General features: G+C 35.1%; 1 protein-coding gene across 9 annotated transcripts in view; it reads right to left on the bottom strand.

Annotated features, from left to right (window-relative positions):
• Window positions 1–348: 348 nt before the first annotated feature.
• The window catches only part of FASTKD1 (FAST kinase domains 1), a 54,502-nt gene continuing 31,517 nt past the window's right edge, over window positions 349–23,333 (bottom strand). For 4 of the 9 annotated variants that reach the window (XM_049106244.1, XM_049106243.1, XM_049106241.1 and 1 more), the window contains 11 exons: window positions 22,384–22,494; window positions 21,364–21,495; window positions 16,691–17,177; window positions 15,332–15,446; window positions 13,310–13,429; window positions 13,014–13,142; window positions 12,078–12,209; window positions 11,605–11,718; window positions 6,361–6,499; window positions 5,623–5,737; window positions 4,330–4,578 (listed from right to left, as the gene is read on the bottom strand). In XM_049106244.1, coding sequence (XP_048962201.1) covers window positions 4,483–4,578; window positions 5,623–5,737; window positions 6,361–6,499; window positions 11,605–11,718; window positions 12,078–12,209; window positions 13,014–13,142; window positions 13,310–13,429; window positions 15,332–15,446; window positions 16,691–17,177; window positions 21,364–21,495; window positions 22,384–22,494 — 1,690 coding nt within the window. In that variant the 3' untranslated portion in view covers window positions 4,330–4,482. Of the gene's footprint in view, window positions 2,328–4,329; window positions 4,579–5,622; window positions 5,738–6,360; window positions 6,500–11,604; window positions 11,719–12,077; window positions 12,210–13,013; window positions 13,143–13,309; window positions 13,430–15,331; window positions 15,447–16,690; window positions 17,178–21,363; window positions 21,496–22,383; window positions 22,495–23,333 lie in introns of those variants that run through there. The other 5 variants (XM_025460089.3, XM_025460087.3, XR_007408625.1 and 2 more) reach the window with 4 other exon arrangements.

Consider the following 23,333-nt stretch of genomic DNA (forward strand, 5'->3'; position numbering starts at 1 on the left):
AGATGTATTTGTTGGTTTAAGTTTTATCTATACTCTCCAGGAAAGAGCTACCTATTTGCAAATTTCTGATAGGAAAGAAAGGTGACTGTATTATTGCATTTTCTGGATGTGAAACACTATATTCAAGATGTTTGTTCTTAGTGTACACACTAATTTGACACCTCAATCTGTCTACAACCATCACATTCAACTCTGTAAGTTATCAACTAATCATCACTCACAGATTTTACATGATCTCCGAGACATGTTTGATTTCTATCCTTACATCTCTTATTTTCTGAGAAACCTAACTTGGAACTAATTTGGAGTATTTCATTATTACTTGTCAAGTAATTGCATAAAGAACAGGAGTGTTCATACAGCTTTATTGTCTCTACCATAAATATGGAAACATCCAACAAAAAACAGTTTTACTTTGGATTTCTGAAGTAGAATCCTGGGTACTTTTCTGTAAGGACAATACTCCTCTAGTTTATACCATGATTATACAATCAACAAATCCTGAGGGTGGAAAACTCCACAGGTTGTTGAGCAGATAAACTGGAAGAGAAAGGGGTGGTGGGAAATGCTTACAGACTGACACACTTAAAAAGGGGAAAGGTGCAAATTATGGGGTCTAGAAATGCAAACCTGGATAAAACTGTAGGAAGTGCTTACTATAAAAGCAAGATGGTGATTACTTTGGGGAGAGCTAATCTACATAAACATGAGATTAAACTATAAAAACAATACTTTGGGATGATGAAAATGTTCTGGAATTAAGTGGCGGTAATGGTTGCATAAACTTGTGAATATCTTAGAAACCACTGCATCGTATACTTTAAAAGGGTAGATTTTATGGTATGTGAATTATATTTCAATGAAAAGAAGAATGCTTTAAAAAATGCTTTTGTTTACAACAACTCCAGTTATTTAAATAGAAAAGTCATCAAACAGGGGTACCTGGGTGGCTCAGTTGTTGGAGTGTCTGCCTTTGCCTCAGGTCATGATTTCCAGGTCCTGGGATGGAGCTCTGCAACGGGCTCCCTGCTGAGCGGAGAGCCTGCTTCTCCCTCTCCTGTTCCCCTTATTCATCTCTCTATCTCTCTGTGTGTCAAATAAATAAAACCTTTAAAAACATATATAAGAATATATATATAAAGAAAACTATCGGGATGCCTGGGTGGCTTAGCAGTTAAGCTCCTGCCTTTGGCCCAGGGCGTGATCCTGGAGACCCGGGATCGAGTCCCACATCGGGCTCCCTGCATGGAGCCTGCTTCTCTCTATGCCTGTGTCTCTGCCTCTCTGTGTGTGTGTCTCTCATGAATAAATAAACAAAATTTAAAAAAAAAAAGAAAACTATCTGCCAGGTAACCTGGAGAAAGAACAGTGAGAGATGTGGTACATGAGAAGTCAGAGTATGTGTAATAGTAAGTGAAAAGTACATCAGGGTCATTTAATCAAGATTTCCATGTATTTAAAGTATACAATAACTGGGTTTTCACTTTTATTGAAAGGAAACAATTTATAATCCTCAGCGGTGTAGTCATTTTATTCTAAAAGTTGCTGAGTAAAATATTTTAAACTATTCAGGGTTCATTTCTCTTAATAATTTGGGAAATAGAACACATTCATGAATACAGAAGATAAACACTCAGAACTTAGCACTTCAGCTAATACAAATGAATATCATGAGGAAATTTAAAATGAGGGAGACTGGTTACAAGGAGACATCTCAGGGCACCTGGGTGGCTCAGTTGGTTGTCTGCCTAGAGTTTAGGTCATGATCCCAGAGTCCTGGGATCAAACTCCACATCATCACATCATCACATCATCAGGGTCTCTGCTCAGTGGGGAGTCTGCTTGTCTCTCTGTCTCTCCCCTGACTCCCGCTCACTGGCTCTCACTAGCTTGCTCTCCCTCTCGTGGCTCTCTCTCTCAAATAAATAAAAATCTTAAAAAAAAAAAAAAAAAAAAAAGACATCTTTCATTTGCTTACTGTTTTGATCTTGTTTTTCACAAAAGGTTCTGTGAACTTTACATGTTACAAACCATTATGTATTGGATTTCACATTATGCAAAGTAAAGATAAGTTAAACAAGTACTTTAAACCCAAATCAAATATCAACAGACCTAAATCTATACATGACACATGTTTTGTAGCTATACTGAAGACTCAAGGCACTCTGGTGACCAACTTATTTTGGGACAGAATGAACTTACAGGGTCATGAAGTCAGAGGATAGCAAGTTTCAGACGCTAGTTACCTGCACTCCCACCGGGTGGCCTGAGGTTAGTTACAACATGGCTTTCTGCCCAGCACAAATATATCACTCTTGGAAGCAGGGCTACGGATTAAATCACATAGTAGTACCTTAATAACTATTTTATTGAATAAATGTAAGACAAGAGAAAATCATTTTCCTCCATCATATGGAGGATCAGACCAGATCAAGATTGGTCCATTTCCAACTCCATCCCTTTGCTTCAATTTATTTATTTGTTTACATTTATTTTTGTATTTTTTTTAAAGATTTATTTATTCATGAGAGACACAGACAGAGACAGAGAGCCAGAGACACAGGCAGAGGTAGAAGCAGGGAGCCCAATGCAGAACTCAATCCCGAATCCTGGGATCATGACCTGAGCCGAAGGCAGGCGCCCAACCACTGAGCCACTCAGGCATCCCTCTTCCATTTACATACATACATACATACATACATACATACATACATACGATCAATCCTGTCTCCTCCCACTTTCTATTAAAACAGGCTTTCAGATCTACCACTTCCTCAAAACTCCTCTCTTCAAGGTCACCAAGGATTTTCAGGTTTCTTAACTTAATGTACATCGCCCACTCCTCATTTTACTTGAGCCATCAGCCGCATCTGATACAACTGCTCACCTCTTCCTCCTTGAAATGCTTTCTCTATTTGGCTTCTAAGAAGGATAGTAATACTACAGTCATACCTATGATTTCCCCTCCTACTTCATTGGCTGCCCTTGCCCAGCCTTCTTTGCTTGTTCCTCTTCTTGACCTCATGTTGGGGCACGCAGACTCAGTCCTCAGCTTTTTCTCTGCTCACCCTCTCCTCTCATCACACTTTAGTGATTTCATCTACTTTCATCACATTAAATACTGCTGACAACTTCCAAATTTACATCTGGCACCTGGATCTCTGCCTTCACCTCCAAACTCATGCCTATCTAATATCTCCACTTAGATGTTTAAAAGGCATCACAAACTCAACATGTCTAAACCAAACTCATGATCCTCCCACCCACTGCACCCGCTACTTCTTCCTCCCATAGACCTTCCCATCTCAAACAATAGCAATAATAGCTTTTAGTTGCTCAGGACAAAAACTTAAAGTGTTCTTGACTCCTTTCTCTCATACCTCATTTCCAATCAGTGAGCATATGTTGTTGCCTCTGCCTTCAAAATTTAGCAAAACATCTGAGCACTTCTCATTACTTCCACTGCTGTTACTATAAACCAACCATCTAATTTTTTTTTTTTTAAATAGGCTCCACACCCAATGTGGGGCTTGAACTCACAATCCTGAGACCAAGAGTCACATGTTCTACTGACTGAGCCAGTCAGGTGCCCCCTCCCCCACAACCATCTATTTTTTTTGTCTGGATAATTGCAATGATGTTCTAATGGGTTTCCCTGTTTATACACCCGCCTCTCTGTAGTCTTTTCCCATCTCAACAGAGTAGCCCAAATTGATTCAGTTAAAATGTGAGTTCATATCATTCCTTTATAGAAACTCTCCAATGGCTGCTTATTCACTCACAGCAGCCATGAGGTCAGATCATATGTATTTGATGCTTATCTATCTTACCTTTTCTCTTATTATACTTCTACCCTCAACCTCCCACTTATTCTGGTCCACCACAGAGGATTCCTTGTTATTCTCAAATATGCCAGGCATATTCCTACCTCAGGATCTTTGTATCTATTGGTCCCTCTGCCTAGAATACTCTACTGCCAGTTAGCCTCACCTCCTTCAGTCTTTACTCAAATACCACTTTAGTGAGTCCTTCTCAGATCACTCTATTTAAAATTATACCTACCCAAAATATTCCTATCCCCTTTCCCCTGAAGTTTTTTCCATAGCACTTAATAGCATCTATGGTATACTGTATTTTATTCACTTATTTTGATACCTCCACCCATGGCAGATATGCTAAATTCACTGCTGTGAATTCCAGCATCTAAAACAGTTCCTGGCACTTACTAGGCACTCAAAGAATGAACTGTAAACTATTTAATTTGATTAAAATTTATAAGTCTCTTATATCAAGAATTTTATACAATTTCACAACCAGATGGTAAAGAAGTATTGGAGAAAGTGTCTTTATTTTAATAGGTATTCAACTGACCTTGAAATCAGTCAATTCTGTACTATTATTTTTTCATTGAGTCAGATCACTTAATTACAATAAGTTCAGATGTGACACACCATCATCACTAATTTTAAATAAAAACTACAATCATGATTTGCCTTCTCCAAATATCCGTTCTCTCAGGTAGTCCATCCGTGCTTCCTTTGTTGACAATGCCATAGAGTTCCATTCAAAATGAGGGATCTGTAAAATATGTCACATCATTGGAATGAAAGTTTTAAAGCAACAACAACAATAAAAACATCAGGGAAGACTTAAAAGCACCACTGAGTCAAGCCGTAGGAACCTGTGAAATTAGTTTACATATGCATAAACCATTTTTAGAAGCTAAGTTGGTCCTTCTTCCTGATAAAGCCCAGAGACTTACTTCTTCCTCACAGCTCCTTTTATCTTATCCTCCTATTCCTACAAATACCAATAGTGGACATTTTTTTCTTATGTACCTTCCCTATATATATATACACTAGCCTTTTCCTCTGTATCTCTACCCATCTCCACAGTGCCTCTCTCTCGTAAGATACATTAAAAAACCAATGGATATTCTAAAGACAATAAAATAAATGAATCTTATTTACTGTTCAAGAAAAAGAGAGGATGTTCTGTTTCAGAGATATTCTAATATTACTTTTTTATGTTAAAAAATGTTTTAAAAATTAATGTTTTTTAATGTTAAAAAAAAAGGAATAGTAGAACTTTCACAAAGAAAGGGAACACATACTGGATGGACCTAGAGGGTATAATGCTAAGTTAAATAAGTCAGACACAGAAAACAAATACCATATGACTTCATTCATATGTGATTAAGAAACAAATGAACAAAGAAAAAGGGAGACAAAAAAAAAACAAAAAAAAAACCAGACTCTTAAATAGAGATCAGACAGCTGGTTGTCAGAGAGGAGGTGGGGATGTCAGGGAGGGATGGGTGAAATAGATAAAGGGGATTAAGAGGTACAAATGTCCACTTGCAAAATAAGTAAGTCATGGAGATGAAAAGTCGAGCATATGGAATATGATGTATAAGACTGAAAAAATGTTTGGTGACAGATGATCACTACACTTAATCATGGTAAGCACTGAGTAATGTAGAGAATTGCTGATCCATTATGTTGTATATCTGAAATGAATATAACACTGTATGTTAATTATACTACAATTTTTAAAAAAGGAAACACACGTATAGCCAGTTCTCCAGGGTTTTAGAGACTGAATTACATGAGTATTTCATACCTGAATTATGTGATAGCCCAAAATTTCCAAATGTCGTTTTTTCATAGCAGATTTTCCTTTTAAGTGAGGGATGTTTCTACAAAAAGCTCTTGAATCCAAAAATTGCAGAGCAATCCTATGTAAGATAAAAAAAAAATTTACTTCTGAAATCAAAACGAGACACTGAATAATTGCAAGCCTTTCAGGAACAAAGTTGCATCTTTATAAATTAACAGGAGCCAAATGAATATAAATGAGTGTGTTATTTTTCTACTTAAATTAGTAATTGGTGACAAGTAAGCCTATTCATTAGAGTTTACACCAAATTATAATAAAAATCTCCATGCTGTCATTCGTTTCCTTGTCCAATATATATTTATTATGTGACTACCATATGGAAGGCACTGTTAGGGATACAAACATAAAGAAACATAGCCTATAGTCTAACAGAACATGTGATACATATTAGGTTAATTATAATACAACTCAGATATCTTCCAGATATATTTCTTCCAGAGAAGATATTATTTACTTCCACTGAGGACAATGAGAAGGTTAGCACTTTAGTTAGAGACTGCTAGGCTTTGAATAGCAAAGGACAGACAAAGGTGGAAGGTACAGGAAAAGCAGACAGAGGCAGAATGCAGAAGATAAATGAGGAGAAGATTCTCCTACAATCACTCCTTAATAACTGAATTCATTAAATTATGCTACACTTAACGTCTAATTAACAAAATCTCAAACTAAGAAAGAAGCTACCTCTCAGCTCCTGGTGGCAGTCTTGATCCAGTTATTTGGGTGTTTGATTCCCAGTGCATTTCTGGCAGTTTTCCCAAAGTTATATTATGGCTTCCATACGGAAGAGGTTTTTTCTTTTTGTCCAAGACACACTCAAAATCTATAAGGAAGTACAGGAATCAACAGTATGAATTAAGTAAATTCTTACAGGTAGAAGTCTAAGACATAGTTTAAATACAAATACATATAGAGACATATATGTATATACACACACATATATGAAAGAACGATGTACACCTCCCTAATTATCCAACTTGTTTTTTTTAAGATCTGGTCCAATGGTACCTCACTTTGAAAATCGATCAATAAAAATCAACGAGGAAGTATTATTAAACTATACTTAGCACAGTTATATTTAGTGTTGGTGTAGGCCAAATAACATTAAGAGTTTTATTTTAATCCTCTTAAATCATTTGTAGCATTTGGAGGAAGCTAAACCCACTCACTGGAAACTAGTAAAGACAAAGATTCAAACATGTCTGTCCTGTATGAACTGTACATAAGAATAACTAATTGATATGGGGAAATTCTTTTTAGATAAATTCTGGCTAATGCAAAAAAATAATGATAGATGTAGAATATCACTACTTTACCACCCCTAATGAATGATGGATTTAGACAATAATTTCAATGACTGATAAAATCTATAGATGAAAAACTGATAGGAGAACTTTCTAATGGATGAGCTGATGAATCCATAATATAATAAAAACAAGACAACCAGCACTGTGTCTTCTGATATGATGCAAGAAGTATATACCACCTACAAAATAGTCTGGGTAAACAAACAAAAAAATCCAACCTGGATCTAACTTGAATCTAATCAAACCTCTAGATCTAAGGGGTGGCTTACAGGAAAACAAGTGATGCAGGAGCATGTTAAAAGATACAAGAGGACTCAAAAGTCTAGGATGTGGAGGGGGGGATTTGTTTTCAATAAATAAATTGTAAGGGGAAAAGTGATACGTAGAACTTAAAAGGACATGTCAACCAAATGTAATGTCTAGATCTCAATTTTAACAACAAAAAAAAACCCCAGTAAAATAAAACATATAAAAGACAATTGAGACATTCAAGCATTGACAAGCTACATAATACTAAGAAATTATTATGAACAATGGTGAGGTGATAATGACAGGACTGTGGTTATGTACCTTTTCAGATAAACATTTTAAGAGGATATGTGTGATTTGCTAGAAAAAGATCAGGTGTGAGTCTGGTGAGTGAGTTTTGGTAACTGTTGATGCTGGATGGGGGTTCATCATACTATGCTATTTTTTTTTTTTTTTTTTTGGAAATTGTTCTGTAATAAAAACAATTGTGAAAGTATTTAAACCAAGAGAAAAAGAAAGGACAAATGAGAAAAGAAACAATGAATGAAAAGGAAAGAGTATATGTCTTTTATACATAAGGGAAACTGGGGCACTGAAGCAACTTCGAGCTAACTATCAAATGTGAAATATAGTTCTCTTATTGAGAATGAATTCTGGAGCTAGAATGCCTAGGTCAAATACTGGCTCCATCATTTGCCAACTATATGACCTTGGGCAAACAATAATGTCTTGGCCTCAATTTCCTAATCTAGAGTAATTTATGTACCTGGTAGGGGCATAATAAAGTCTATTATACATCAAACACTTAATACAGTGTTTAACATATAATAAACAATATATAGGCATATCAATTACTACTGCTGTTGTTTTATAAAACTGCAGCATTGTCTGACAGATGCATGTACCAACAAAAAGTCCTAAGGATTAAATAAGCTATCATATACTCAATACAATGAAATATGGATGCAGTCACTAAAAATAATGTATACTTCTGGGCACAGAAGAATATTTGCAATATATAAACATAGCTACAAACATTATAGAATAAACCATTTTTTGGTTTTAAGCAAGTCAGTTACAAAAATAGACAGCAAAAGTAAACAATGGTTATATCACGGTTATTTCTCTTTTTTGTTATTTGTCCTTTCTGGTTTTTCTATAAGTAGTATCCTGTGATTTTTTTTAAGTGAGTGTTTTTTTTAAAACCTTAAGCAATGCTCCTAATCCATAGTTATTAATCATACTATTACATTGTCTTAATTATGCTATATCTATATACATAAATAATACCAATTAAATCTTATTTTTGATTCATATACATTTTCACATAAAAATAATGCCTCTTGACATGAGAAAGTACAAATATGAATTGGAAATACAATAATCTTGAGACAGACTAATCCTACTTTCAGTACTAATTACATGTTATGCACGATTAGTTACGTGTGATTTTTTTCTTTTCTGTATTTTCCAAATGTTTTACACAGATATGACTATTTATAGTTTGAAAGAAACATTAACAAAAACAAAACAAAAAGAATAAAACGAAATAACCAGTCACAGTGCCTGACACAAAGTTGGTGATCAATAATTTTAAGTTATGAGATGGAATTACAGATCATTTTCATGTTTTAGTGTATTTCCTTCCAAGAGCATTATTTTTACAGGAGTATATTTTAAAATATAAACATATTTTAAATAGTATAGATTAACAGTATACAGTCTCCAACCTATGATTTTCCAACTTTACAATGGTATAAAAGTGTTATGCATTCAATAGAAACCATATTTCAGATTTTGAACTCGGATCTCTTTTGATGCTGGGCAGCAGTAGTGAAGATAAACAACGGATAGACTTAGAACCATCCTGTTTTTCATTTACAGGACAGTTTTCAACAAATTACATGAGATATTCAATACCTTATTGTAAAACAAGCTTTGTGGTAGATGATTTTGCCCAACTGTGGGCTAATGTAAATGTTCTGGGTACATTTAATGTAGGCTAGCCCAACTTATGAAGTTTGGCATGTTAGGTGTATGCCATGTTAGGTAAAATGCCTTTTTGGGGGGCCCCTAAGTGGCTCAGTTGGTTAAGCGTCTGCCTTTGGCTCAAGTATCGGTCCCAGGGTCCTGGGATCAAGCCCCACGTCAGAGTCCTTGCTCCTCGGGAGCCTGCTTTTCCCTCTCCCTCTGCCTGTCGCTCCCCCTGCATGTGCTCTCTCTCTGTCAAATAAATAAAATCTTTAAAATTAATAAATGTTTTGTTTTGTTTTTTAAGAGAGAGCATGTGTGCAAGAGCAGGTGCAAGCAAGGGATGGGAGCAGGAGGCAGAATGAGGGTCAAAGAGGCAGTTTCCATGCCCAGCACAGAACCCCATGTGGAGCTTGATCTCACAATCCTGAGATGACGACCTGAGCTGACATCAAAAGTCGTACACTTAACCAACTGAACCACCTAGGCACCCATAAATGCATTTGACTTGCAATATTTTCAACTTATAATGGGCTTATCAAGATATAATCCCATGGTAAATCAAGGAAGATCTATATCAATCTTTTAAAACAACCCTCTCCTAGAGAGTGCAAGTTATTCCCCAATACCTAATACTTGCTTTCATTTTTAATAGAATCCCTAAATCTTAGCTAGGTACCCAGAATAAAAACATTTTCTAAACTCATCCATAGCCAAGGGTGGCCACAGAGTATTCATTAAAAATGGCATGTGCAACTTCAAGGAACTATTCTTAAAGGGAAATCCTTCCTTTTCCTTCTCTCCTCCTCCTGCTTAGATTGTAGATGTGTTGGCTAAAGGACAAGGAGACATTCTGGGCCATAAAGTGGAAGCTACATGTTAAGGTTGTAGATTATAATAAAATAAAAAGATCTTGATCTTTAATGTTTGTGGTGCTGGCATCCCAGACCTGGATACCCTAAGAGTATGGGAGAAGGAAATAAACTTTGTTAAGTTCTTGTTATTTGTGGATTTGTTACTAATGTAATCCTAAGGTAAAACCAAACAACTGAGAAGATGTGTTCTGTAGTGTAAAGATAAGAGTATAAATGACTATTTGGTTCAGCCTTCTGAACACACAATCTGGTCATTCAGCTTCTGCCCAAACATTTCTTTACAAACATTTCTTCTTTCATTTTTTGATACATCTTTCCTAAAATTTTCCTTACATTGACTTAAAATATTTAATCTTTACCATATTTTTATCCTTGAAATAGATAAATTTCCCTTTCACATAACAGTCTGTCAACATATTTTCCTTGCATAATATATTATGCATATACTAAAGATTTATTTATTTATTCATGAGAGACACAGAGAGTGAGGCAGAGACACAGGCAGAGGGAGAAGCAGGCTCCATGCAGGGAATCCGATGTGGGACCTGATCCCAGGACCCTGGGATCACAACCTGAGCCAAAGGCAGACACTCAACTGCTGAGCCACCCAGGCATACCTAGCTTTTTTTTTTTTTTAAATCATATGTTGTCCAATTTATCCACTAGCCCACTAACTTTATGTCACAATGGAATCAGAATGCCTTCTACAGCTAGACCACTGAGAAACAAGGTTAACCAGGTTGGAGCTAAGTGCATACCTACAGAAATCTTCATCTGAGTGGTTAATCCAAGTCAGTTTGTTTGTTTGTTTGTTTGTTTGTTTTTTAAAGATTTATTTATTCAGAGAGACAGAGGCAGAGACAGGCTGAGGGAGAAGCAGGCTCCATGCAGGAAGCCCGACGCGGGACTCGATCCCGGGTCTCCAGGATCACACTGGCTGCAGGCGGCACTAAACCCCTGCGTCACCGGGGCTGCCCAATCCAAGTTAGTTTTTGACATGAACTTCAAATAATGAAATGGGGGGGATCCCTGGGTGGCTTAGTGGTTTAACGCCTGCCTTCGACCCAGGGCATGATCCTGGAGACCTGGGATCGAGTACCGTGTTGGGCTCCTGCTTGGAGCCTGCTTCTCCCTCTGCCTGTGTCTCTGCCTCTCTCTCTCTCTCTCTGTTTCTCTCATGAATAAATAAATAAAATCTTTAAAAAAAAAAAAAAAACAAATAATGAAATGGTGCTAAATCATTTCCCTGACTTTGGGGTACTTCATGGAGAGGAAAAAAACTTTTGGGGATCTAGAAATATTCAGTGAATCTGAACCTGGGTTTTACTTAGAATTGATGAAAGATTTGTAAAAAATTTTTTTGAAAAACAACAAAATGCTGATGGTTCTCAGGCTGGACTATGGAAACTTGAATCATTGTATTCTTTTTTCTATTTTGGTCTGTTTAGAAATTCCATTTGATGAGATGATTCTACTTTAATTAGTTTAGTTTTCTGAAAGTACCTAGTAACCTACCAAAGACTTACCTATTCGGTGGTAATAAGGGGTAAGAACCGAGGCTTTTACACAATTGGTTCCTCCTAGCACCTCTGCTAACATTTTATAAATCTGCTTTTGTGCTCCATTCATGCTGCCAATATCTTTATGAAAATAAAAATAATTAGTTCACATAAAAGAAGTTCATCAGTTTCAAATAAGAACCCAGTTCTACAGACTGAAAAATAAAGATTAATATTTTCAACAAAAGCTTCAATATAATACCATACTCAATGATATTAAATTCAGAACAATATAAGTTCTGTGCTCTCTACCAAAGAGTAATTAGTGTCCTAAATATTAAGGAGTTCTTATAACACAAATCCCCACCTATAAAATGGTTCTATCAAACAGGTCATGGCATCCTCAGTAACTCTGGTGTCATGGTTGGGCATAACAAGGTACTAACTAATAATTCCCTTTAGAATTAAATTTTGCTGTCTAACCCAAAGAAAACTCAAACCTTTGTTATACTGTTGTTGACAGAAGCGGTCATGAAACCATGGAATCTGATACTCAGGGCACTCCAAGCAGACTGCTCTATTTAATTCCATAAGACGAAACTGGACTCTCCTATTTAGAGATGAACATAAAACTGAAATCAAAAATAAAATATTAACGGATTTCGATGGGTTGGACATAAAAAAGACAATCAATTTTTTTCACATTCATTTATCCCTATTATTTGTTAGTACTGTCATTCTCATAAAACCATTTGATTTGCACACACATGCTTTATATTAAGTTACTCAGTGGCATGATTAGGACCAACTCTTATGTTGTTTTCACTAATCATGAATATTAGAACTATATTTTTAAAAATACTACCAAAGAATTTTCATTGACTTAATATTCCACATTTAGGTATCTATCCTAAAGAAACAAAGGTGCGGTCAATGATTCATGTATAAAAATCATTATTTATAATGAAGAATTGGAAACAACTTACATGATAACAAATGCTATTACATTCATATCATAGATTATATAGACACTAAAATAATCATGATATCAAAAAATATTTAATGGCTGTTCAAAATATAGCTTGATGACAAAAGGCAACATATAAAAGTGAATATGCTAATAATCCAAAATTTATGTTAGAATACATCTAGGCATATAAACATACACATAAGAATAAGAGAGAGATAGAAAAGAAAGATATGCTCCAAAATATGACTGAAAGGGTAGTTTCACTTGGTGGTAAAATTATGAATAATCTTTTAATTTCTGTTTTATACTTTTCTTTCTATGTTTTCCAAATTTTCTACAAGAAGCAGGAAATACTTTCATAAACAAATAAAAATAAATATATATATATTAACATTTAAATGCTTCAGTATAGGTGAGTTGAAACTTGAATAAAAAGTGTAAGTAATAATTTAGTGTAGATACATACGTTCAAGTTGAGAATCCATTTTGGACAAGAATTTGATATTAAAAATTGCCTTCAGCAGATCTTCCGGAAAATATCCAAGTGCAGCCAAAGAGAAACCAAGAAACACTAACATGGGAGGCTCCAATCCACCTAAAACAAAATTAAGATTAAAAAAAATTATAACATACAGCCACCTCAGATGTACATAACCACACACGTTATTCAGGTCAAACCAGGTTTGAAAAAAACCATACAAACATAGCCTTGACAAAACTAATCTATACTGTTACAAGTCAGAAGAGTGGTGAAGTGCTTACCTTTGGGTGAGAGTAGAGTAGGAAAGGGGGACAGGAGAGGAGGACACTGTGGTAATACTGTCTCTTCACATGAGTACTGATTCCTTGGGTGATTCTCTTTATATAAATTCATACTATGTGCTAAGGATATGTGAATATTCCTGTATTATTATTTTACTTCCATAAAAAGTTTTAAAAATTGCTTTGAAAAGATAAAGAATTCGAAACAAAAGGTCAGTAGTATATGTAATAAGTGGTCCTAGTCTCTGTATTGATGATAACAATATAATAGAGCTCAGGTGTGTTAGGTATCATTCTAAGCATTTACATATATTAACTCATTGAAATCTCATCTCAGTATACAGTAGGAACAATTATTATCTCTGCTTTGAAAATAAGTATACAGAGGCACAGAGAAGTTAAATGACTTGCCTGAAGTCACACAGTTAGCAAGTGGACAGTGAGGTTTAACCCAGAGACCCCAGCTCCAGAGCCTGGACTACTACTCTGTGCTGCTGTGTAGGGATCTCAAATATCCAGGCTGAGTGTAGACACACATATGAAGCTCAGGTTTCAAATAGCACCTTCTCCCTACCCGTCACCCAACAGCAGGCACATGTCCCAGAGTACAAGATTGAGGTTATTTAGCTAATTTGCCTCGTCTAAGAGATAGTTCCGATGAGAAGGAAGGGGTCCCTACTGGTAGCAATATTCTTAGAAAGGACAAAAAAAAATGTTAAATCTTTCCTTTTGGATTTTTTGCAGAGTTATTTAATAAATCAAGATCAAGTCATAAATGAGTTTAACAGTGGCCTGTCAAAACTAATACTTAATCAAAATAAAGAAAAATATTATGCCATTATTTAAAATTTTACTTATAAAGGTCTCCAAGAATTTTCCAAACATTCTCTTAGTAAGTCTTAAAAAAAATCAAAGCTGCATTGCTCAATCTTTCTTCTCTTAAACTCTATTTTTTTTAAAAAAAAGGACATATTTTCATTTCCTTCTGGTTGTTGACACAAGACTGAACAAGCAGGAAAGCACACTCTTTTTTTTCTTTTTTAGGATTTTATTTATTTATGAGAGAGAGAGAGAGAGAGGCAGAGACACAGGCAGAGGGAGAAGCAGGCTCCATGCAGGGAGCCTGACATGGGACTCGATCTCAGGTCTCCAGGATCACGCCCTGGGCTGAAGGCGGCGCTAAACGGTTGAGCCACCCAGGCTATCTAGGAAAGCACAGTCTTAAGTCTGTTTCAAGTCTTCTCTTTCTGCATATTGTTATGTTACTAAAAAAGTATATATATAAGGCCACACATGCATAAGCCCCACTCACGACTAAGTGTAAACATACCACAGCAGCCTGTTTTACTTGTCTGTTCCCAAAGTAGTATCAGACATGGTTATAATATTATGGTATCAGTCAATGGCAGGGAAAAGTAAAAAAAAAACAAAAAACCCAACAGACTATCAGAGACTAAGGAGGTATCAACCTAATACAATGAGTGGGTGCTGGGTTCAAAATAAACACTCTAGAAGGTATTTTTGAGACTAATGAGGGAGATTTAAACCTGGACTGTATATTAGGTATTATGAGTACTAATTTTCTTAGGTATGACAACAGTACTGTGGTGATATAAGAGGTCATTATTCTTAGGAGTTGCATGCATAACCAATACACCTACAGTCACGATGCCTACAACTTACTGTGAAGTGGCTCTGAAAAAAATAAGAGAGCAAGAGAAACAAACAGCAAAGCAAACACAACAAAATGTCAACAATTACTGAGTTTTCCTGGTGAGTATGTTGGTGCTCTTTGATTTTTTTTTTCCATTTTTTCTTTAAGCTTGATATTTTTCATAATAAAAATGTTCCAAAAATGGGTATAAACTTTTTTTAGGTCTAGAACTCATGGCCATTATCATTATCCCTTAAACAAGAGATATCTCTTAACACAGTGACAATGAAAAAAAAAAAAAAAAAGCCACAGTGACAATGGTATCTTCCAACCTGCTTATTCAATATATTACCAAACAATATACCTACTTAAGTAAGAATTCAGGTGTTGAATGCAAATCCTGAAAAATTCATCATTTTGAGGTGGATCATAGTTCAAGGCGCTAAATGGAAGAATAATACCAAGAATCTCAAAAGGGTGGATCTGTATAAACACAACAAAATGTTATAGTTTAAACTTTAGTAAAATAGAACAAAAATTTACCTAATTATTATTTTGAGTAGAAATCTTTTTCTAACATGCCTAGAGTAAAATGATAAATGCATCACTACCGATTACTTCTCCCACCCTGCTGTAATCTACTTAGTCCCACCACTAGCTCCTAGTAACTCTAAGTATCAATGCAGAAAAAAATTAACCAGAAAATCTGCAAATCAGTTTTATTAGGTGTAAAATCCTGTTCCAGAATTCATTAGTCATTAAAATTAATAGGAAATAGTATTACTAATTTCCACATCAGTGCATTTTATAGAGTCATCATATAATCAAGTTAGTTTATAATATCAGGATATTTCTTTCATTCATTCATTTTTTAAAATGTCACTATTCACTCATTTGTCTAAAACTTAATGATTGCCAGGTACTACACTAAGCAAATAAGACAGATTTTTATTTTAATTTGGGAAATATACTGTCTTCTAAGTAAAAGCCTTATCCTGATATAGATTTTATAAGTGAGCTTCTTCTCACATAATAGAAAAAGTATTTTACAAGTAAGTTACAGAAATACATTTGTAAGAAGACACATTGACAATTTAAGAATACAGAAGTCAGTGTACACCTTTTTTCCTTCATTTTTCACATTTATCTCACACTTTTAAATGTAGTCGTTCCTAGATAGTAAAAGTAATATCACAGGATTATAGAAAAGAAAAAAAAATCATGCATACTCCATTTCCTTAATACAATCAAGTATATCCTTCTAAACAATGAATTTTGACTACAGATCTTAAAAATATTATAATAAACCAAAAGATGACTGCTATACTCCCCAGACCTACACTGCTGGAGGAAAAAACTTTAGAGGAGGAACAAACTGTTGAATCAGACACCAGAACTTAATTTTTAAAATTCAAATTCCAGGAGCACCTGGGTGGTTCAATCAGTTAAGCATTTGCCTTCACAGCTCAGGTCATGAACCCAGGGTCCTGGGATCCAGCCCAACGCTGGACTCTCTACTCAGTGGGGAGTCTGATTCTCCCTCTTCCTCTGCCCCTCACCCCCACCCCTGCTGAGGCTTGCATGCATGCTCTCTCTCTCTCTCCCCCCCAAATAAAATATTTGAAATAATAAAGAATAATAAAATTCAAATTCCAATTAATTCTCAAAGTACTTTGATAAACATTTATGCTTTTAGAAGTTGACAAGTATATAAAATTTAATTTTACCTTTTCAATCTGCTGAACAACCACTGAGGCTATCCTATCAAGTAGCAAAGTATTGAGGTAGTTTGTTCTAGAAATAAAAGATGCAATCTCTGCAACATTTTTGGAATTAATTTCATCCATCAAACGCAGTAAAGTAGCAACTGTTTCTTCAAGAAGTGACTCAGTAAACCAGTCTCCTTTTAAAGATTTAAGTTCTTTCCATAACAGATTCAAACTGTTGCTATTTCGTAGTCTCTGAAGTCCATAGTGATCTAGTTTTTGAAGCAGTTTCAGTTGTTTCCCAGTGGTACTATCCAGATATTTGCGATCATAATGAATCCATCTTAAAACAGATGTGGCAAAACCATTCAGGTCATTTAGGTCACACTGCGGTAAAACTGCTTCAATTTGAGATATCTCCACTTCACATAGGTTAGAAGATGGAAGAATGGAAAGAGCATAGACCAGGATGGCAATCTCACTAGGTATAACACTAATTTTCAAGTACCTAAAAAGGGGAAAAAAAGAAAAGAACAAAATTAATAAATCAGCAAAAAACCCCAAATATAATAAATCAGCAACAAAACAAAAAATAAAGTCTGAATAATAACCATTATTGTAATTAGCAGGTATAGTAGGTTTAAAATACAAGTTAGTTTAAGAAGAGTTATATTCAAAGATTACTGTTCCACAAAGGGTTACTAAAACAAGTCTGGAGATTTTCTAAGGCACATCTCAAATATTTTATGCAAAAATGAAACCACAGGGACATCTGGGTAGCACAGTGGTTGAGCGTCTGCCTTTGGCTCAGGGTGTGATCCTGGGGTCCTGGGATTGAGACCAGCATCAGGCTCTCTGTAGGGAGCCTGCTTATCCCTCTGCCTCTGTCTCTGCCTCTCTCATGAATAAATACATAAAATCCTAAAAATAATTAAAAAAAAGAATTCTATAAAAAAAAAATACAAAAACCAAAACCAAAAATGAAACCACAGTCAGGGTAACCAAAGCAAAGATCAGGGTCAGAACAATATTTCCAGTGCTTTTGCTGGAGACAGATTTTGGGCTGTTTGCTATGACCAGTTAGGAGCTGGTTTGACATAGTACAGGCCCTGCCATACAGCGATCACTGAGTAACACTTCTCATTCCTCTTTCCCAAATTCTCATGGTAACAGTCCCATCCCCAAAGTAAGAGTCTGGCCACCAGGACAGCAGTTGTTAAATTACAAATAAAAAACTGGAAGCTTTTAAAGAATCTTTTGGTTTAGAAGTACCAGGAGAAAAAAATCAAATCTATATTAAAACAAAGTTGTTGAGTTACTTTTTAAAATATTACATTAGCATATTAAAACAATCATAATAGACAATGTGAGCAAAAACTTAAAAAGTAGGGATCCCTGGGTGGTGGAGTGGTTTGGCGCCTGCCTTTGGCCCAGGGCGCGATCCTGGAGACCCGGGATCGAATCCCACATCGGGCTCCCGGTGCATGGAGCCTGCTTCTCCCTCTGCCTGTGTCTCTGCCTCTCTCTCTCTCTCTCTCTGTGACTCTCATAAATAAATAAAAATTAAAAAAAAAAAAAAAAAGAGTTTATGTTTAAAAAAAAAAAACTTAAAAAGTAATTACTTCATTTGATATGGTCAATTCCTGTCTAGGAAACTAGACTAAGAAGATAATCTAAAATGTGAGCAAATGGCAACTATACTTTAATTACAAAAATTAAAAAAAAAATACATAGTATTACAAAGAAAAATAAAATGCTAACAAAGATCTGTGTTATGTATCATATATTTTTACATGGCTAAAATTTGAAAACTAAGGGATCCGTGGGTGGCACAGCAGTTTAGCGCCTGCCTTTGGCCCAAGGCATGATCCTGGAGACTCGGGATCGAATCACACATCGGGCTCCCGGTGCATGGAGTCTGCTTCTCCCTCTGCCTATGTCTCTGCCTCTCTCTCTCTCTCTCCCTCTGTGTGTGACTATCATAAATAAATAAAAAATTTTTTTAAAAATTGAAAACTAAATGTTCAATTAGGAAACACTTAAATGAATTATGGTACAGTTATATGGGTATTATCTAGTTATTAAAAAGATTTACAAATGTTCTAAATGATGTGCGAAAATGCTAAGTGGGTAAGGGTAAGTGGGGAAAAAAGCTACAAAACTGTATTCTCAACTAGGAGAGAAAAAAACATTTATGCACACACGTGTAAGTTAAGAATATATCACAAGTAAATAAACCAAACCACTGCCAGTGGATGAATGAGTTTAGGAATGATTTTTATTTTCTTTTTTATACTTTCTTTTTTTATTCTCCAAAATTTTCAAAATGATTTTTATATAATATTTGGTCCACTGCCTGAGACAAAGTAGGTACCCAATTAGGACTAAATGCATATTTTACTCTTATAACCACAAAAAGATAAATATAGATTTTTATATAAAGAAAGCCCCGTTGGGATTCCTGGGTGGCTCAGCAGTTGAGCGCCTGCCTTTGGCCCTGGGCATGATTCCGGAGTCCCGGGATCGAGTCCCACGTCAGGCTCCCTGCATGGATCCTGCTTCTCTCTCTGCCTGTGTCTCTGCCTCTCTCTCTCTCTGTGTCTCTCATGAATGAATAAATAAAATCTTAAAAAAAAAAAAGAAAAAAAGAAAAAGCCCCCAAAGCTGCATCTATTTGCAGAACTGATCTAGGGGATAGAACTCTCAATATTTGCCAACCTTGCCATACTTGTCTAAAAATAAACCCCCAACGGTACAATCTCTCCAACCTCCACTTGATGTTTTTCCTAGAAACACTTCCTCAAATTCTAAAACTTACATGTGCATGTGTCTTTACTTACAATAGCACCACAGTATGGCTAAATTTAGAAAATAAAAATATGTGAAGTGTTGGCGGGGATACGGAGCAACTGGAATGCTCAGCCCACATTCTGCTGCTGGGAATATAACCTGGTACAACCCCTCTAGAAAACCGTTGTTTTTTTTTTTTTTTCTTTTTAAAGTACTGGTTCAGTCAGATTTAATTTTTAAAATGGAACATATCTTACATAAGGATCTTTTTAGAAATGCTATACCTATGTAGTCACTACAGGAGATGCACAGATCTATAACTCATGGGGTAAAAAGTATATAGACAATTTTGTAAGGATTTGAAAAACAATTCAAAAATAGTTTACAAAGAGAATCAGGAGGCAGAAGATGCTTCAAGAGGCATGATACTCAGAAATTGTTATGGAATGCTGGTTCACTTGTATCAATGTAATGTTCCTGGTCAAGATCTACTGATTATGAACATATGTATAACCTATGAACCAACAATTATACTCCTTGGTAAATATCTACAGAAATGCATACATATATTTATTAAAAGACATGTATGAGGATATTCAGAACACAACTACTCATAGTAGCCAAAAACTAGAAATAAGTAAAATATCCATCAACAATAGAGTGAATAAAAGTATTTTTGTTATATCCTTACAAAGAGAATACAATACAGCAAAAATATGGATAAATCTCATGAATGTAACCGTTGAGCAAAAGAAGTCACACACAAAACAGACAAAACTAATCCATGCAGTTGGAACTAGGCCTGGTAGTTAACCTGGGGGATGAGGAGGTAGGTGTATTTTGTGTAGATTACATTTCAAAATGGTAAAATATTAATAATAATAATAAGCCCACATTATTCTAGTATATGAATTCTCTGTTCCCTGGATGGTTTCAAGAGCTACTCATAGGAATAGTTATGTGAATAGTTTAATTAGACCGTGTTCCTTCTAAAGTCTACTTGAGGGCAGCCCTGGTGGCGCAGCGGTTTGGCGCTGCCTGCGGCCTGGGTGTGATCCTGGGGACTCTGGATCGAGTCCTGCGTCGGGCTCCCTGCATGGAGCCTGCTTCTGCCTATGCCTATGCCCCCCGTGTCTCTATGAATAAATAAATAAAATCTTTAAAAAAATAAATAAATAAAGTCTACTTGAGGAGATCCCTGGGTGGCTCAGTAGTTTAGCACCTGCCTTCAGCCCAGGGCCTGATCCTGGAGTCCCGGGATTGAGTCCCACATCGGGCTTCCTGCATGGAGTCTGCTTCTCCCTCTGCCTGTGTCTCTGTCTCTCTCTCTCTATGTCTCTCATGAATAAATAAATAAAATCTCTAAAAAAAAATATGAATGTTATATCCACAGAAAAACAGAAAACGTTAAATTACATAGATAAAATACTTTTTCAATAACATTACCCTTAGATATCTTATTTTAAAAATTACAAATTAAAAAATGTAATCTGCTTTGAAACTATCTACATGCTTTAAAACAGGTAAGTAAAAACAAAACAAAACAAAACAAAAAAAACAGGCAAGTAAGCAGACTGAAGGCCCCTAAGTATGAGTGCTCCCAAACAGAGTTTTGTCTTGCTGGGCAGCTCCAATCTTTTCATAGTTATTGTGTTTCTGCAGGAAAGGAAAATGCCTTGGCTTTTACTGTTATTCATGCCCTGGGGAACTCATTACCCTACTAGCTTCATTTCAGAATGTACCAGGCCTGAACACTGACAGAATGGGCACGGGGAGAGATAAATGTGTTAACATTTTAAATAATAAGCCACTTAATTCTGCCTCCAAAAGTTCCAACAACTCTCTATATAATCAAACAATCATTGAGTTCAGATTATAAAATAAACACTTTGATTTAATCTTACCTAAGCAGTAATTCTCTGAGTTTCACAAAAAGCTCTTTACTTTGAAAATGTAGAAAAGTCAATGTTTGAGTTATCTTCAATAACTCGAATGGTTTATAGTCATCCAAATGTTTATGCAGAATTGAAGCGATTCTAAAAAGGATAAAACATGTATTATAATCAATTCATTCATTCATTTATTAAATATTTACTGAGGAGCTCTTTCATGCCAGACATGTTCTGTGTTGGAGAAACAGCAATGAATGAAATAGGATTTTCTGTTTTTGAAGAGCCATTTCAAGATGGTGATAGAAATGTAAACAATTAAGATAGAATGGTAGAAGAGCTATCTATCAATGAAGTGTGAATGAAATAATATTTAATTATTAATAGTAAGAGGAGAGAAAAGCATAGTTTCACTTTTCTAAATAAAAAAACTCACAGAACAGCCATCAAATTCCATATCTTCCCCACAAAGAAATCTTTACCAAGAGTTATTAACAATTAGCAAAACTGATTTAATTTTCTTCCTTAATACACTGGCCCTTTAATGGAACTGATTAAAAGCAATAAGAAATGCTAAGAGGGAGTACATTGGAAGAAACAGGGTGGAAGGAATACTTTAAAAAGGAACATACAATAAAAAAAAAAAAGGAACATACAATAAAACATTAAATATATATAATCTGAACTACGCATTTTTTTCTTCCTAAACTTCATATTAAAAAAGACAATATATGGCAGTATGATTTCAAGTAATAACTGTGGTGTGAAACAGTTCAAGTTCATATAGATGCTCTCCATTTTCCTAGCATCATAATGCTCTACTTGAAAATAACAAAAGCAGCAAATGAAACAAAAAATGCTATAAACAATTTAAAAATCTCTATTTAAAAAAAAACTATTTAGATAATAAACAATGCCTTAAGTGTTAATTCCTTATTTCTTCAAAACTGATTATAGAAAAAAATAATGTATCCTCAATGAAGTTACTTATGAATGACAACTAAATGTAACACCATGAATTTCAGGAAAGACTACTTTTTAATCAGATGTGAATTTCTGCTTTCCATCTCTTCCATTGCACTCATCACTGCCAGGGCTTGCTGGCTGGTTAGCTCCTCTGACATCAATAATATAGTTGATTTAAGTCTAGAAGTAAAGAAAAATATTCTTATGTTGAAAAACATAATGATTAGCTTATAAACAGTTTTTTATTTTTAAATAACAGTTATTAGGTAATTAATAGAAAAGAAATACAAACAAAAACTGAATTCAATATGCAGTATAAATTTTCTCCCCATATAATAGGGGAAAATATAAATATGATTGAACAAAGAAAATATATTGTTTTCATCAAAGGAATTAAGTCTTCACTACAATCAAATCTTAAATTGTCTCTTAGAAAATATAGACAAATGTTTTTTAATTGATGTTCAAATAAGATAAAGTTCTAATATTTATAAAATACAATGATTTAGTGAAATTATTCAGTACTACAGAGTTAAAGAACTAAAAACTGACAGTCAAACAATATTCCAATTATCCTAAAATGATTAAGATCTAATCAGGAAGCCAATATATCTCCATATTAACAAACCTTATCTACTAAATACTTGCTGAAACACTATAAATTTACAAAGATGATCCATTTTGAAACCATCCAAAGTAGTACACTAATACAGGTATCTTATATAACTGTATCTTCTAGAATGATTTATTTTTTAAAAAGATTTTATTTGAGAGAGAGAGAGCACACAAGCAGGGGAAACAGCAGAGAGGGAGAAACAGGCTTCCTGCAGAGCAGGAGTTCGATCCCAGGACCCCAGGATCATGACCTCAGCCAAAGGCAGATGCTTAAATGGCCATCCAGGTGCCCCCTTAGAATAATTTAGAAGGCTAGCCCAAAACATGAAATCTGAAGGTAACAGGATAAATTAATTCTCTATTCATACTGGATATTTCTACACCATCCTTTTCATCAACCTTAT

The sequence above is a fragment of the Canis lupus genome, chromosome 36, assembly GCF_003254725.2.
Source record: "Canis lupus dingo isolate Sandy chromosome 36, ASM325472v2, whole genome shotgun sequence".
NCBI lineage: Eukaryota > Metazoa > Chordata > Mammalia > Carnivora > Canidae > Canis > Canis lupus.